Here is a 17,211-nt window from a genome sequence, read left to right on the forward strand (position 1 = left end):
GTAGGCCAGAGGTGTGGGGGGCTAGAGTACTCACCAACGACAGTGGGGAACAGAACAGGCATATTTACTGAAATACACTGCTGAGGGGAGCAGCGGGTGAGCCAGGAGAGGTCTGATGTGCCATGTGGGTCAGCTCCCTGGCTGGGGATCGAACTCTTGCAGCAGTGGCTGGTAATAGCTTCGTAGTGCTGACACTTAACCCTTAGTGCCACCAGGGAGGACCAGAATACACTTTTGTCTTGCCTCTTTTGCTTGATTTTATTTGTAAGAGTCATCCATGTACTGTGTGTTGTCATAGGTCATTCATTCTCACACTTGGAATAGTCATTTACCACATGACATGTCCTGTCAACCACGGACAGTGTGTATGACAGTGGTCCCTATATAAAGCCTTGGTGTGTAGGCCACTGCACCTAGGTTTGTGTAGGCGTTCTCTGTGACTCAGTCCAATGACAAAATTGCTTAAGGTCACATTTCTCAGAATGTATCGCTAAGTTAAGTGGAGCAAGACTGTAGTCTGTCATATTAAATAGACCACATTTTACTGTTGATGGGCATTTGATTTAGCTAGAGTTTTATTACAATATTAGGAAAATATTGCTGTCATTAAAAAAAGACAACAGGCCCCAAGTGGAATCACTTGTGCTAAAGCCTGGTATCAGCACATCAAGACTTCATACCTAATCTAATTAGAGCTTCAACATCTCTGGGGGATGTTGACCCTGAAACCTGAATCTCCTGTCACACTAACAAGATAATCCACCTGATAGACCCATTTTATCCCCCATAGGAAAGTGACCGATAGTAACTTAGCCAGGCTACAACTCCCTTTTATCTTGCCTCTCTTTAACCTTTCATCTAGTACCAACTCCTTGAAATGCCTTTGTTCGTGATGGGATACTGCCTGACTTAGGAATCATTGAATAGAGTCAGTTGGATCTCAAATTTACCGGGTTGGATTTTTGTTAACTCTGTGAACATTCCTGAGTATGACTTCTGGTAAACATATGTGCATATTCACATTTCTGTTCAGGTAAATACCCAGATGTAGAATCACTAGGTCAGAGGGTATTATGTTAAGCTTTATTAGAAGGGACAAGAACGTTTCCTGAAGTCAGTATCGTGTGAGATTTCCATTTGCTCCACATTTTCAACAATTGGTACTAGTGGAGATAACACATTTTCCTCCTATATATACTGGCCACATTTTCATTTTTTATTTACACAAATAGCACAAATATATCTTTGTTAGATATGACACATGGATATAAAAATTCATTTGAAGCTAAGATAATACATAAAAAGCAAAAATCCCTCTAAAACCACCCTCATACCCTTACCCTTTTGTACTCTCCCAGTTCTGAAGTTAGGAGACCCGAATCCCAGCCATGGTCTGTCACTGGCTTGCACAAATTTGGACAAATCCCTGTCTCCATCTGTAGAGTACTTAACTAGAGTGCCTCTAAGGAGCTCGTCCTTTGATGTTCTGACCACCGTTTCTGTGTCTACAAGGAACTCCATATGATGGGGATGGCCATTTGCTCCCTTGTCCATTCTCTCCATTTTCATTAGTAATTGAACCAGGTTGTAGCTGAGCACATGCTGCCCTGCTAGACTCTTTCTCAGCCTCTGTCACAGAATGGGGTGTGGCCAGTGACTAAGTGCTGATGAATGTGGACAAAAGTGATGTGTGCAACGTCTCTGTTGTGCCCTTTAAAGATGGGTCATGCCCTCCGCTTGCCCTTTCCTCTTCCTACTGGCTGAAAAGAGGACCTGATCGTGGGGACAGGACTCACCATCTTTGATCACGAGATGGAAGCAAGATGTGTTGAGGATGACAGAGCTGGCAGGCCACGTGGCTGACAGCCTGGCCTGCTTACTGAGAAGCAGATTTCCATCTTAAGCTACTGTTATTTGGGCTTCTGTTATATCCACTGAATCTGAATCCTGAGGGGGCAGATGACTTTAAACTGAGTCAGGGCAGACGTCATTGAGGAAGTGATACTTAAGCCAACATCTTAAAAAGGAAAGGGCCGTAGATTTGGGGAGAAAGCATTCCAGGCAAGGGGACCACAGGTACAAAAGCTGAGGCCTCCCCAGCCTTGTGTGTGATTGCTTCATCACTGAGCCAAGAGGCCAGTCACGTAACCTGGGTGGGGTCAGAGACCTCCAGAGATTTGAGTGATGGGAAAGGGAGGGTCTGACTTTCTCTGGGACTGTAAGTCTTTTATTTATTTATTTATCTATCTATCTATCTATCTATCTATCTATCTATCTATCTATCTATCTATTTATTTATAAATATAAGAACTGCGGTCAGGCCAGAGATGTGGGGGTGAGAGGATTCACAGAGACAGAGTGGGGAACAGAACAGGCAGAAATACACTGAAATACACTGCTGAGGGGAGCAGTCGGCAAGTCAGGAGAAGACTGCTGAGCCATGTGGGTAGCTCCCTGGCCAGGGATCGAACTTGTGCTGCAGTGGCTGTGGATAGCTTAGTAGGTTGTGTCTTAATCCCTTGCGCCACCAGGGAGGCCCCTGGGACCGTAAGTCTTAAGGACCATGTAGGGATCGTGTTAATGTCAGGTGACAGAATCCCATCTAAGAATAAACCAAGCAGAGAGAGGTGAAGCTAGGAAAAGACACAGCCCTACACGAGAATTTTCGGTCTGAGGGCCAATCATACCTAACCTCATCACAATCCAGTTATGAAAACCAGTCATTTCCATTTTTTGCTCTGGTTGTGTCCAGAGTTTCCGTCCCTTGCAACCAAGAGCACCTGATACAATAGAGTAATGAGTGCGACAAGTCATTGGCCCTTAGGTATGGAATTGACAGAGTCCACGTGGTCATAGAGGTCAGGATCCTCCCCTTCCCTAGCTGGGGAAGTGATAGAAGTGGTAGTAAAGTGGTGGCTAAAGTGCCTGTTGCTTGGTGGGTCCCTCAACCACATCTCCATTGAGATTAGAGTTTTAGGGATCTTAGTAAAATAAAAAATGAGGATGGTGGAATGTGTTGGCTATTTGTTGTGGCCTTCAGGAAGCCCCCACAAAGAACAGATGAGCTACTGTCCAAGCTGGCACATCTGAGAGGGGGGTGAAAGTCAAGTCTCATAGAGAGAGGCCCTTAATGCTGCTTACCCATGCACTGTGACCCCTGGAAGTTCAGAATAACATGCTTTGCCAATTGTGAAAGTTGACTTCTCTGCCCAGGGATAAAATTAGTATCAGCCAGGGCCAAACACCAGCAGGAGACAGGGACATGGAGGAGCCAGGATGCACAGGGCCGCTCAAATGCTGCCAGCTGCCTGCCACGCCATTATTGCCTTTGTAGACAAAACACATGGGCTGGAGTGGACATCAGGCTGGCACCCCCGGGGGACAAGGCCTAACTCCAGAAGGCACTACTTCCACAGCCCACGATGCCTGAAGGCAACCCAGCCCCTTGGTCTGCCCTATTACTGGAGCTAATAGCATCATGTTAGACCCATCATTCTCTACTGGCATGGCACAGTGGTTAGGGAAGAGGTTAGGGGAGAGGGCAATATGGGTTAATATGGGTTAAGGTTTTGGGTGGCTAGGGCTCTAGACTCAAATCTGCCACAGATGTGTTGAATGGCCTTGGGTAAATCATGTAAGTGGTAGATATAACTTCTTCAGTGCAAACACAGGAGGACTCCCGTTCCTCTTTGATCCTCTTCCACGCTTCCCGCACCTCGGTAAATGGCGCATCAGCCACCCAGGAGCTCAGGCCAAGTTCATACTTCACATCTACTCTACCTTGTAAATCCATTCATCTCTCTGTCCCACGGCCTCCACCCCAGACCTGGCCATGTCTCAACTGCGCTTTGCCACTGTGCTGTCAACAGTTTCATAGAATGCAAGTTCCAGCGAGACATACCCCTGCTCTCTCTTGGAATAGAGGCGGAAAAGGCTCTTGCCTTCCTTAAGCCACGGCCTTTAAGCTACTGCATGGTGGGGCCCTGGTTTCTCTCTAGTTTGGGAGACCACTTCCTCTGTCCTTCCCCGCTCCAGCCACACCTGCCTTATGTTCTTCCAGCTCATTTGGGCCCCAGGGCCTCTGCACGGCTGTCCCCTCTGCCTGGAATTCTCTTCCCCAAACATGTCTTGGCTTGGCTGCTTATCCTTCAGCTTTAGCTCAAATGTTGGTGCCTCAGGGAAGCATTTATTGATTCTTCAAACCATCAGGGTGGGGTAAGGGGCTCGTGCACAGTTGTTTGCTGCCCAAGGACTGCTTATACCTAAGGGGCAGTGTCTTTGTCTCTGCCTAGAATAGAGCTAGGCCTCATATTAGCTCGGCAACTGGTTTGGAATGATGTTTGAAAAACTTCCCTTCCACATTCACCAGAAGTGAGCTCAGGGGCCAGGAAGCCAAGAAGCTAAGATGACTAACGGTTCTGGTCTGGTCTAAGTCCGAGGCCCATCAACAGCTCATCCTTAGTGCTTTAGGCCCCCAGGTAGTTGATTCAAACCCAGGCTCCCTGGCAGTGAAAGTTTGTGACTTTGCAAGCCCTGATTTTGATTGGTCAGCTTGCAAAAGGCTAAAGACAGAATGAGATGCCATCTTGAGTTGGTCACAGCTCTGAGGAAGACTACCACGAGCTGGGAGGGGCTGGTCTGACAGAATTGCTGCTGGAGTTGATTACTCTAAATCGTAACATGGGTTGTAGGCTTTAAGGTCTGCACTGAACTTGCTTTGACCCTAGAGCTGGGGTTCCCTGTTGCTCAGCAGATGGGCCAGGTGGACTTGCAAACTGTGCCCTTCTGAGCTGGGCTTTAGCCTTCATCAGGGGGAACATTATATTCTGTCAGTCTCAGAAGAATGAATTGAGACTGCTTATCTAGTTGCTCGAGCCAGAAACCCATGAAGGCATCCTTGTTCCCCTTACCCTCCATCCCCCCAGATGTAAACCATCAACACAATCTGCTAATTGTCTCCAGAACATAACCTGAATACATTTGCATCCTCCTCTCTCCGCTGCTAAACCTGTTCCAGGGTGTCACTGCTCTCTGGGGTCTGCAATAGCTTCCCAGCCAGGCTCTCGCGCTCTGCTTTCTTTCTCACCCCTCATTTTTTTCATAGCAGCTGTGTGGGAAATTGACCCACACAACTATGGTTAAGATCCTTTGATGACTTTCTAAATCCAAGCTTCCTACAAGGTACAGGATTTACCTTTCCGGCCTCCAGTCCTGTTGCCCACTTTCCTTATCTGTTCCCAGGAGCCTGGCCAAGCTCCTCCCACGGCAGGATCTTTGCACACTTTGTGTCATTCTTGCAGCTTCTAGGAGCTTCTCTCTACAAGTGTCTCTCTTTGTCCCTCAACCTCAGGAATGGCTTCCTAGCCACCTTCTCAAGAGCAGTCCCTTCCTCTTGTTAGTCGGAGTCTTACTTTCCTTCCAAGCACCTAGTACAGTTTGCAACTGCTTTATTTGTCTGTGTTCTTACTGCTGGCTGCCTCCCCCATCATCTTTGTATAGATTCCACACAGAGACATAAGCTGAGGTCTGTCCTGCTGTATTCTCAGTAACAAGCCCACTCCTGGGCACAGAGCAGACATTCTCAAAAAATTTCTCTTCAATAAAAAGCCTTTATGGTGGTAGCATCTCCAACAATCAGGACCTCTCCCTTGGCTTCTGAATTTGATCCTCAGGCAACATTTCTGCATTAAAGAACAATTCTTCTTTGGGTTTATGGCTCAGTACAGAGTAGAATGGGCAATTTCAGGTAGCCTGGCAACCACTTGTCTGTGTGGCATCACAGCAAATCTCAACGATATACCACAGATGTCAATCAAAGCTTAGTGCCAGCAGCCCCAGCTCTGTTGCTGGGAGCACTAAGCTTTCCAGAGCTTCTTAGGATCCAATATCTAACTTTTTTCTTCCAGTGCTCCAAGCCCCTCTCCCAGGACCACCGAGCCTGCACCCAACTCCTGGTGGTTTTCAAGGTGAAGCCACATTGCAGGAAGAAGCTGGTACAGAGGTGAGTCTTAGGGTTGACCCAGGGGCGGGGTGGGGAGGCCTGGGAGAGCCCATGAGGATGTGGCTGCAAGTGGTAAGGTTTGGCATGCTGTAGAAACCAGCCCTGGAGGGGGCACCTGCCAGCATGTGAGCAGGAAGAGGGCAAAAGGGCACAATTCTAAAAGCAGCATTTACTTTGGTTTTCACTTCTCCAAGGCCCTGGGAACTTTGAAAAGTTCTAGTTCTTGGGTCTTGTACATGTTCTCCGTCACTCTTTTAGCCACTGCAATAGCTGAGGTGTGTAGTAGGTGATGATGATGTCAGCACCTGTGTTGAGAGAGAAGGAAGTAGGGGAGCGGGTGGGGCATCGGCTCTGGGTGCACCTGGGAGATGTGGGGGGCCTGGGGGGGGCCTACCACAACGAGGCACAGCTCGTGGGCATCACAGCATAAGCTCGAGCCCTGCGTTTGTCAGTTCTAGCTCTGTACATTGTGTGACTGTGGGCAAGTCATCTTCTCTTTCTGGGCCCCACTTTGCCAAAGTATAAAGCGCACAGTGGGGGAAAGAGATGAGCTGTCAGTTCTCCTCCCACGCTGTGATCTATATCAACAAAAGCAGCTCCCATTTATCAAGCGATAAGCCAGACACACAATCATCTCATTGAATTTTCATGACAACCATGCACCAAGATGAGGATACAGGTTCAGAGAAGTGGTTTGGCCAAGGTCTCAAAATCAAAAGGTAAGAGAGGGCACTGCTCCCTGCAAGCCTGTGCGCTCTGTTCTGCAGTCCACGTCCCTCCCTCCACCTGTGTCTGTTTAAATCACTGGCGTTTCCAGGCGCCAGACTCCAGGCTGTCTCATGACTTTGATTCCCTATCTGGGCAAAGTGCCTATCAGTGCCTGTGGCACAGGTCAAAAAACTCCACTCTGCCTGCTTACCTGCTCTGCGGAAGGCAGTCATGGCCTCCAGGACGGCAGCCTTGAGATCAAACGCCCCAGCCTGGGCTCCGTGCCACAGCATGGCAAACTCTCCAGAAACGTGGTACACAGCCAGGGGCAGTTCTGGGTGCTACAGAGAAGCCACGGTGGGCAGAGAGGTTGAGGTGGAAGGGGGACATATCTCTGGGAGTGTCTCTTCTTCTTGATGCAATCTGTGTGACCATCTTATGCCCCAGGCCCTGAGTCACTGTGGCTGGTAACCTGGCCCAACCTTGAGCTGTGGGAGCAGAGCTGCTCAAAGGGCAATCCGCGAGCCTGGTACAGAAGTCCGGGGTGGTTTCTGGGCCAGACTGCAGCCCCTCAGTCCCAGGTCCCTCTTTCATCTGCTGGAGTGCCCTTGTCTCCACTCTGCTTACCTTGTTTTTGACCTCGCGCACGATGTCCAGGTAGGGCATTCCCGGCTTCACCATGATCATGTCAGCTCCCTCACGTACATCCCGGTCCTAGGGGATGACGGAGGGTGTGAACAGAGCCCTGGAGGTGAGGGGAGCAGGGGGGCCAGGCCAGGTGATGCCCAGGCTCTGGTCACTCACCACAGCGCGGAGGGCCAGGCCTCGTGCTCCGGGTGGCAGCTGGTAGCAGCGGCGGTCTCCAAAAGCTGGGCTTGACTGAGCCGCATCCCTGGGAAGCAGAGGCGTGTGGGGGGGTGGTGTTCAGTTTGGGGCCAGCAGGTCAGGGATTTAAAAGCAGGGCTTTTAGCTTTGGATTAATGGACCAGGGCTGTCCCCACTCACCGGAAAGGTCCATAGAAACAGGAAGCAAACTTGGCGCTATAGCTCATCACTGATACCTGCAGGAAGACAGTGGGGTCAGCCCTTTGCAGATGTCCCAGGAGGATGTGGCAGGGACAGAAAGGACCCAGGCTGGAAAATAGGGCCTGGGGTCTGGTCCCATTGGCGCTCAGGGCCTTGATTTCTCCAGCTGACCACACCTCCAGGTTGAGGCGGACCCCAAAGGTCTCACCCAGCGTTGTCTTTGCTTGTGTGACCCATTTACAGGGACAGGGCTGGTCCTGGCTCCCGCCTCACCTCCCTGTGCCCACCTGCACTCCCGGCTCCTACCCTGTTGCCAAATCCATGTGCCATCAGAGCTTCCTTGATGGCTTCCACGCGTCCGTCCATCATGTCCGAAGGGGCCACCACCTGACATCCTGAGGCACAGAGTGTGGCCTTCAGAATTCTGGGACCCTCCCATCCACACTGCCACCTCCCTAACCCAGAGGAGCTCATCCCTGCTGGTGGCTCACTTACCTGCCTTGGCATAGGCCAGTGCCACCTCTGCCAGCCTCTGGCGGCTCTCTTCAGCCAGGAATGACCCGTTCTCACTCAGAATCCCTGTAGGAAGAGAGTTGAATTGTGGGGAACATCTTGGCTCTGGCCTGTCCCATCCTGGGAGGAATGGGCAGTGGAAATGTAGGTGGCAGCAGGGCCATGAAGGGAGGGAGCTCACCACAGTGACCATGGGAGGTATAGGGGCACAGGCAGACATCGCAAGCCACCAGAAGGCCGGGGAAGGTCTTTCGAAGCAGGCGAATGGCCTCAATGGCTGGGGAGTCCTCAGAGTCAGCTGTAGAGCCCCGCTCATCCTAGCAGTGGAAATGGGCAGAGGAGTGTGTCTGTTACATGGAGCCTTGAGAGCCCTTTCTACTTTCCTCCCCTTTTATCACCATCACAGCTTCAGGATGGCGAAGCAGTGAAAAATGGCCCCACTTTGCAAAGGGTACTTGACTTATCCAATCAGGGTTGGGGGATAGCTCGTCACTGATACCTACAGGGAGACAGTGGGGTCTGGGCCCAGTCAGTCTTTTGCCGATGTCCCAGGAGGATGTGGCAGGGAGAGAAAGGACCCAGGCTGGGAAATAGAGCCTGGGGCCTGGTCCCATTGGAGCTCTGGGCCTTGATTTACCCACACCTACTCAGCTTCCTGATCCTCTAAGGGTGCTGGATTCGGGTGCTAGGTTTATTCACCTGTGGCCACAAGGCTGGAGCAAGGATTAGTACAGAACCCCAGCTCACCCTCATCTCCCTCCCCTCTCCCTCCCTTCTAACTCTTCCTCTGATTCTTCACCTTGGGAACTCTGCTGGGGACGCCAAAGACCAGGACGCAGCGCAGGCCCTCCTCCATCAGGGGCCTCAGCATCTCTTCCAGCCGGTTCACACCATACCTGCATGTGCATGGGCTGGAGTAAGGCCTGTCCCAGGTCAGGGATCCCACCCCACCACCCTAACCCTTCCGACCCATGCCTTTTTTTAAGAGCCACTTGTATGTCGAACCAAGGAGGGGCAGAAATGTGCCCACCCACAGATGGGAAAGCCCAAGGCCTCAGCTAGAAGAGTTATGGATTCAGCTAAAGTTCTCATACTGAACTCCCACATCAAGCTCAGTCCTCTGCACCAGCCTCTGTTACAGCACCTCTGATGATGGACAGTCCATTCTTGATTTCTTTATGTGCCTCTTCTGTTGTGGCACATCCTTGACCCTAAACTCTACTGAGCTGAGGTTGGCCCCTCCAGATCATCTACTTCCTGGTCAGCTTCTGCTTCCTGGCACCTCCACCTGTGAAATCGCTCCCTCCCTCATCCCCTTGTTGTCCCCACCATGCCTCCTACCTGGCCACTCCTGGGAGGCTGGCAATGGGCTGTATGTCCTCAGGAACATCCCTGCAAGAGCCGGGGGTGGGCTATGGACTGGTAGTTGTGGGAAGGGTCAATGGTGAGGGGGTGACAATGGTTGGGGAGCTGGGAAGGAATATGGAAATGGAGATCGTGGGAGGAGGATGGGGTCCAAGGTCTGGTTCCCCTGCCTGGCCAAGCCCAGGGCCTGAAATAATAATGGGAACAACAAGAGTAACAGTGACAAGAGCAAATGTACTAAAAGAACAATGATCACAGGAAGGAGTCAAGTTGTTAAGAGCTTGGACTCTGAAGTCAAGAGGAACTTCACTTGCTATCCCAGCCACTTAACTGACTGGGTAACTTTGGCCAAGTGGTAACATCTCTTTGAGCCCTTCATCTGTCTCCTGGGTGGATTCGTGCACTCAACAAATCCTTACTCAGCACTTATGTGCCAGGTACTGTTCTAGGCTCTGGTGATACAACCATAAACAAAACAGATCAAAGTTCCTGCCATCTTGAAGATGACATTTTAGGGGATAACATTCACACCTCCCTCGTACAGACCAAATGAGGTATACACAAAGGTGGTGAGCATAGCATCTGTGCACAGTAAGTACTCAATGAGTGGCAGTGGTTGCTGTGATTAGTAAGTCCAGTTGCCCCTTCTTACATGTCCAAAGCACTTTATAATCTACAGAACACAGCCTCAGCAGCTGTCTGTTCCAACAGCTCAGGATGACAAACAAGGATTTGTCTTATTTCCTAAATGGGGAGATTGAGTTCTTTCAAGGTCTGTTTTGTTCCTAAGACAGTTGCCCTTTGCCCAGTTGGCCACTTCTTTTTTTTTTTTTTTAAAGATTTATTTATTTTTATACAAGAACTGGGATGTGTGGGAGGGTGAGAGTATTCACCCGAGACAGAGTGAGGAACAGAACAGGCAGACTGAAATACACTGCTGAGGGGAGCAGCGGGTGAGACAGGAGAGGTCTGCCCCGCCATATGGGTATCTCCGTGGCCAGCAGGGATTGAACCGGCACTGCAGAGGCTGGGGACAGCCTCACAGTGCTGCACTCAACCGCCTGCACCACCAGGGAAGCCCCAGTTGGCCACTTCTAACGCCCTGAGCAGTCAATTTTATTACTCCCAGCAAAAGACACCTGCCTGGTCATACCCACACCTACGCCGACCCCCTGCAGACCAGAGGCCTGGTCCCTTCATGAGGACTCACGTGACAAAGATGGGGTAGATGAGGTTGGAGGCACCAAGGGTGGCGCTAGCTGCCTGCCAAGACCGAAGCAGGGGGTGGAAGTAGCCGCTGTGCAGAACTGACTGGGGCTGCATGGTGGATAGTGGGGTACGGGGCAGCCAGTTGGCAGCAAGCGAAGGCTTCTCAGTGGTCTGCAGCTGACTCAGCCCTGTGGGGGTGGTGGGAAGCAAGATGAGAGTCCAGGTTCCAGTCCTCATGAGATAGTCACATCCCCCCACCACCTCCCTTACTCTGCCTTCCTCTCTCCATTGCTACTCCTAGTGTGGAGCACGGATCCTTGCTGGCCTCCACCCAGGAAAGCAGAGACATGTAAGCAGGCCTTCAGACACTTTATAACATGCTCTTTATTGAGGTAATTATAACTGATACATGATATTACATTCATTTCAGGTGTACAACACCATGATTTGATATTGCAAAACGTTCCCCACAGCAAGTCTAGTTAACATCCATCACCTCATAGCATTACAGCTTTTTTTTTTCCTGCTGTAAGAACTTTTAAGATCTACTCTCTTAGCAGCTTTTAAATATTATTTTTTTAAAAACTGAGTTATTTATTTATTTATTTAAAAAAAGATTTATTTATTTATGCAAGCACTGGGTACAGTCAGAAGCACGGGAGGGTGAGAGAATTCACCAGAGCCAGAGCAGGGAGCAGAGCAGGCAGACTGAAGAAGTACACTGCTGAGGGGAGCAGTGGGCGGCAGGAGAGGTCTACGCACCATGTGGGACCTTGGCCCAGTGGCCGGGGATTGAACCTGCGCTGCAGAGGCTGCGGGCAGCTTCGCAACCCAGCGCTCAACCACTGCGCCACTGGGGAGGCCCTTAAATATTATTATTATTTTTTAAAGATTTATGTATTTATGCATACAAGAACTGGGGTGTGAGCTAGAGGAGCAGAGGGTAAGAGGATTCACCAGAGAGAGTGGGGGAGCAGAACAGGTAGAGCTACTGAAAAACACTGCTGAGGGGAGCAGCAGGGGAGACAGGTGAGGTCTGCTGTGCCATGTGGGTAGCTCCTTGGCTGGCTGGAGATTGAACACGTGCTGTGGTGGCTGGTGGTAGCTTGACAGCATAGTTTTTAACCCCTGTGCCACCAGGTAGGCCCAGCTTTCAAATATTATTGACTACAAATATTATTGACCACACTAAACAGTCCATCCCCATGACTCACCTATTTTGTAACCGGAAGTTTGGAACTTTTGACCCCCTCCCCCCATTTTGCCCCTTCTGGGCCCCCATAGCCTTTTGAAACTAATAATATAAAAATCTGGGCTTGCATTTTATATGGTGTGTCTCTTGTTTTTTAAGTAACATTTCTCTAGTAGTTGACTTTTATTGAAAGGCATTTACAGCTGATTTGAAAACCACTCTCTGCTGGATTGAAAATTAGCACGTGACCATTTAGATGGTGCTGTGAAAAATGGCCTTGTGCCTGGCAGAAATCCTAGAAAAGTACAGATAAGCACAAAAAAAGAAACCTGAAATTCTACCCCTAGAGAAAAGCACTGGTAACTCTTTATTACACTGACTTCTCAGGCCACATACAGTAGAAGTAGCATAGCTGGCCAGATGCACACCCCCGAACCCCAGAGTGGCCACTGAAGTGCTTCCCCAGTGCTGATTCCCAGTATAGGCCCCATCTGGGAGGCTCCTGCTCTCTCCATAACCTGCCCACTCCCAAGTTCTATGGGGTTCTCTATCGGGTACCCCTCCTTCCCTTCTCCACTGCAGCTTCTCTTCCTTCCCAGACCACACACCACTTTCTTAGGTAATAGTGCCCTCTTATCTCACCCCAGTAAACAGAGTGCCCCAGGGCAGGGTTCACAGGCCTAATTTTTGCTCCTTCATCCCAGCACAAAGGAAGTCTTTACATTCAGTACATAACCGCTCTAATACCAAACGTGTGAAGGAAGACAGGAGGAGGCTGGGGTGTCATTTGTCTCTGGAGCACCTACTGTGTGCCAGGCTACACTGGGCATTTGCACAGGTGCCTTCTTGTGGAGTTGGCACTACAGCCCTGGAAGGCAGGGCTGGCTGAGTATATGTCAGAAAGGAGGAGCATCTCCATAAAAGAACCAGGAGTTCCAGGGTGGTGAGTTAGGCTGGCAGAAGCAGCTCGCTGGAGGAAGATGGGGGCGGGGGGCCTTGAGCTCAGTTTTATAGATGAGTGGGCTCAGCTTGGCAGAGGAAAAGGGAGAAAATTCTCTCAGGATGGGAAGGAAGGGTGGGGAAGGAGGGAAAGTTAGGGACTGTTTGGAGCACCTGAGGAGAGGAATGAGGTATATGACTGTAGGGAGGGAACAGGGGTGTAGGCTGAGGACAGGGGAGATTTCTGAGCAGGAGGCAGCAGAGTGGCCTGGCCGGAGTCTGGCTTTAGGAAGACAGTCACAGGCTGAGCAAAGCAGACAGGAAGCAGAGGAGCACAGAGGCCGGGGCAGAGGGGCGGAGAAGGAAGGGCCACCATAAAGCAGCCAAGAGGCGGTCTTCTGGGGCGGATGCTCTGGCCTGCTCGGCCCAGGGGAGAGTGGAGACAGGGACAAGGCAGGAAGAGGGCTGCCGGGAGCCAAGTTTGGAGAGGAGGTGGACAGCTCTGTTTTAGACACTTCCTTTTGGAGGTACCTGGGGGAATATCCAATAGTCAAGGGTGGGGGTGAGGGGGGAAGAACCAGTAATCTCTTCTTGCATGACTGGAATTTAAGGCTCAGAGAGGGTCAGGGACTTACCCATGGTTACACAGCAGGTCAGAGGCTAAACAGCAGGACTAGAATCTTGGTGTGGTGACTCCCAGGCGGGGTGTCCTTGGGTACAATGAGGATGTCCTTCCCCACAGTCTCCCGGGCCCCTTTAGCTCCTTCTCAACCAACTCAGGAGGCCCGTTTTATCCAATCCTCCCACTGGTGGGGCTGGAGTTATCAGGAGCCACACAGGGACCCACCCTAGTACCACACCCTGGGTTAGACCCATCATCTGACACAGGGGCAAGCCAGGGCTTCCCTAAAGATGTCCCAAGCCCCAACTGAGCAATCCTTCAGCAGATACAAAGTCCTGAGGGCCCCTTTTGTGCAAGATGTAGCTCTCTGGTCAGCCAGGGATTAGCCCAGTTCAGAGAAGTTAAGTCATTTGCCCAAGACCTCATACCTAGTTACTGAGGTTGAGTTTGACTTTATTCTAGGCAGTGAGTACAGAGTTTCATTTACTGTACCCATAGTACTGTTAAAAGCCTGATTTAGCAGGTGTCTCTCTGCCTATACTATGTTTGCCTTGTGGGGTGGAGAGGAGAAAACAAGAGAATAATATACAGTGTATATTAAGTGCTGAGAACTGGACTACATACTATATATTTATAGTATCTCATTTAATTGCAGAGAATTGTTCTCTCAGTGATAAGGAAAAGGAGGCTCCAGAGGATAAGGGACTTGTTCAATGCCATTCTGGAGAGTCAAGTCTCAGTCCAGCTCTACTTGTCTTTGATTTGCTTCCCAGGGAACAACCTTTATAGCAAGTGTCTGGCTTTTGGAATCCAAAGCTGCATTCCACTGGCCCTAACCCCTTATCTGCTTTAGGAGGCTGAGGGAGTAAAACGTCTGCTTATCAGAAGCAACAGGGTAGGGCTCCCTGGAGCTCTAGCAGTGGGGGTGGGGGCCAAGGGAGGAGGGTGAGCGTGAGGCCTCAGGAGAGTAGTTCCACTTTAATCTGTTTTTAAAATCTTAGGGTTTAGAGAGATTTGATTTGAGAAAAGGGTATTAGTGTTAAAAAGTTTAAAATCACAGGTTCTGTTTAAATCTCTTCATTTTGATGTGGAAAGTGGGATGCAGAGAAGTGATGGGACTTGTTTGACACTCATAGCAAGTCAGGTACACAGCTGGGTGTGGCCAGGGGGCTCCTGGCTTGTAGTCCAGTGCCCTGTTACCCACATCCCTGTCACTCCTCTACCACAGGTGCTTACTAAATACATGGGGGGGGGGCGAGAAAAACACCCCCTAAGCAGCAGAGCTGCATCTTTTGCAGAACCAAATCCAGGTGGAGGTTTTGCAAAGCTCTCAAAGACTGAGAGATTGTCACACACTTGGGAGCGCACATCTAATCAAGGGAGCCTGCAAGCCACAGCTTGAATTTTGTGACACTACACTGAAGACAAGAGCAAGTAGCCACGGGATCCAGCCTCAATGCCCACTCACATGAGGACAGGCTAGTTTAGCTGGGAGCCGTTAGAGAACCAGGAGAACCTGTGGAAAGTGGTACAGAAAAAACATTTGGGGCCAAATGGTCCCAGATCTGGTCTGTGCTCTGTGTGTGTGTGTGTGTGTGTGTGTGTGTGTGTGAGAGAGAGAGAGAGATTCTGGGCAAGGGAATTGGCTTTTCAGAGTCTTTATTTCATAATCTATAAAGTGAGACTGATACTATCAAACTTGCAGAGTTGGGGAGAAGATTAGAGATAGTAAAGAAGTATGTGTCAGGTACCAAGCAGCCACACAGTAAGCACGTAGCTATTTTTATTACTAGAGTAGAAATGTGCTGGAAATGGACCTCCTGGCTTGTCCCCACAGCTCGGCCTTCCTCACCACACCCAGAAGGGAGAACTTTCACTCAAACCTGTGGGGGCCACAGGGTCTTTTAAGATATCTGAGGTGGCAGCAGTGTACTTCGGTCCTTCTGCCTGCTCTGCTCCCTGCTCTGGCTCTGGTGGATTCTCTCACCCTCCCGCGCTTCTGACTGTACCCAGTGCATGTATAAACAAAAACAAAACAAACAAATAAATAAAAAAAAACAAAAACATGCCTCTATTAAAAAAAAAAAAAAAGATATCTGAGGTGGGATTCCTGCCTTTCAGCAGCTTACATAGTGAAGAAATAAGCACCACACAGAGTAGAGGAGTGGACTGGGTGCTGTGGGCTGGCTCTGTGACTGGGAATCAAGGAAGGCTTCATGGAAGAGGGGGCAGTAAGGAATTCATGGTTTTTCAGGTTGCTCACGAAGCTATCTCATTCCTTAGGAAATAACTTTCCCAACCTGGAGAAACCTAAGTTGGGGAAATTGCCTTTTCAGAGCTACTTCCAGGAGGGGCTGACAGAGCTGCAGGGCCTGAACCCCCAAACTCTGCTTTCCTGAGGATTCCAGAGCCTGTGGTTCTGGCACAGAGGATTGCGAGCTGCTGCCAGCAGTGGTAGGTTCTCCCACTAGCTGAGTAGGAGGTAGTCAGGAGGGCCAGCTAGGCAGAAGGTGGCCAGGGCTGAGAAATCCAAAATCCCAGAAGGGTCAGAATAGCTGTTGTTAGGCTGTTCTGAAAAGGGACCAACTGGCTGCTGGTTTACTCAACTTACATTTCCTGAATATCTACTCTGGTCCTGCCCCCCTGTTAGATACAGGGATTACCGAGAAGAATAAAGAAAAGAATGAGACCCAGGCCTTGACCTAGGGCTTTGAAGAACCCAATCTCAGCTGGCTTAGCCATTTGGACATAAAAGAAGAATGCAACTTGTTAATTACTTCATTGAAATGTTAGTGGGACTGGGTTCAGAGATGGGTAGTCACTTGCCCAAGACCATGCATGGAGTCAGAGGCTGATGGGTTAGAACCCAGATCTTCGGCAGCCCAGTCCTCAGTGCCTACCATTATCGGGTGACACTTTCTTACAGATATATTTCAAAGCTGTTTACAGCAGAACCGGGCTTGTGGAGAACTCTGTGTGAAGGGGGTGGAAAAGGGAGGGGGCAGAACGGTGACTGCTGCAGCTGGCAGCAAGATAGTTAAGTGTGTAGGTTTGGGAGTGTGACAAAGGAGGACTTAAATCCTGGTTCTGTCATCTTCCAGCTGTGTAACCTCAGTCTCCTCATCTGCTAAATGGGGACCAGCACCGCCCTCAATGGGCTGTTGTAGGGACTGAATGGGCCAACGCATGCAACGCACTACAAGCCTAGCACAAAGCGGCTGTATTGTTCCACCTCCCTCCCCGATATTGCAAGGCACCTCGGGCTCTGCACCGGGTCTGCCCAGCGGCCTCCGAGAATGTGGACCCCAGTGACGAGCCGCGAATCCTGTTACCCTCAATGGCTCTATGGCCACGGGAACCTCCGACGCCGACTGGAGAAGGTCCACTTAGCGCTAAGAACCCAAACCGGGATCCCGCAGGACTTTGCCCCGCTGCACCACGAGCGCTGCAGGCACACTGCACAATCTGGGTCTGAGGACTAGGGACTCGAAGAGCCACACTCCCCCGCCCCTCCAAGCCCGCCGTCTACGGTCCCCGCTCACCTGGCTCCCAGACGACTCCCAGCGCCGCTCCCGCCACCGCTGCGGTGCGCTCTGCTCGCCCCAGGTCCACGTGGGGGCGGGGCGGCTCACCCGG

At 50.5% G+C, this 17,211-nt stretch overlaps 1 protein-coding gene across 1 annotated transcript; it reads right to left on the reverse strand.

Annotated features, from left to right (window-relative positions):
- Positions 1 to 17,211, reverse strand: ALAD (aminolevulinate dehydratase). Its single transcript, XM_037492652.2, has 12 exons — positions 17,118 to 17,211; positions 10,824 to 11,010; positions 9,590 to 9,640; positions 9,048 to 9,144; positions 8,430 to 8,565; positions 8,231 to 8,314; positions 8,042 to 8,130; positions 7,715 to 7,770; positions 7,514 to 7,601; positions 7,337 to 7,423; positions 6,921 to 7,050; positions 1 to 6,306 (listed from the first exon to the last, which is right to left on the reverse strand). The coding sequence occupies exons 2-12, from the start codon at positions 10,934 to 10,936 to the stop codon at positions 6,248 to 6,250; spliced, it is 990 nt and encodes a 329-aa protein (XP_037348549.1). The 5' UTR covers positions 10,937 to 11,010; positions 17,118 to 17,211; the 3' UTR covers positions 1 to 6,247.

The sequence above is a fragment of the Talpa occidentalis genome, unplaced genomic scaffold, assembly GCF_014898055.3.
Source record: "Talpa occidentalis isolate TD23 unplaced genomic scaffold, MPIMG_talOcc4v2.1 talOcc4.7, whole genome shotgun sequence".
Taxonomy (NCBI): Eukaryota; Metazoa; Chordata; class Mammalia; order Eulipotyphla; family Talpidae; genus Talpa; species Talpa occidentalis.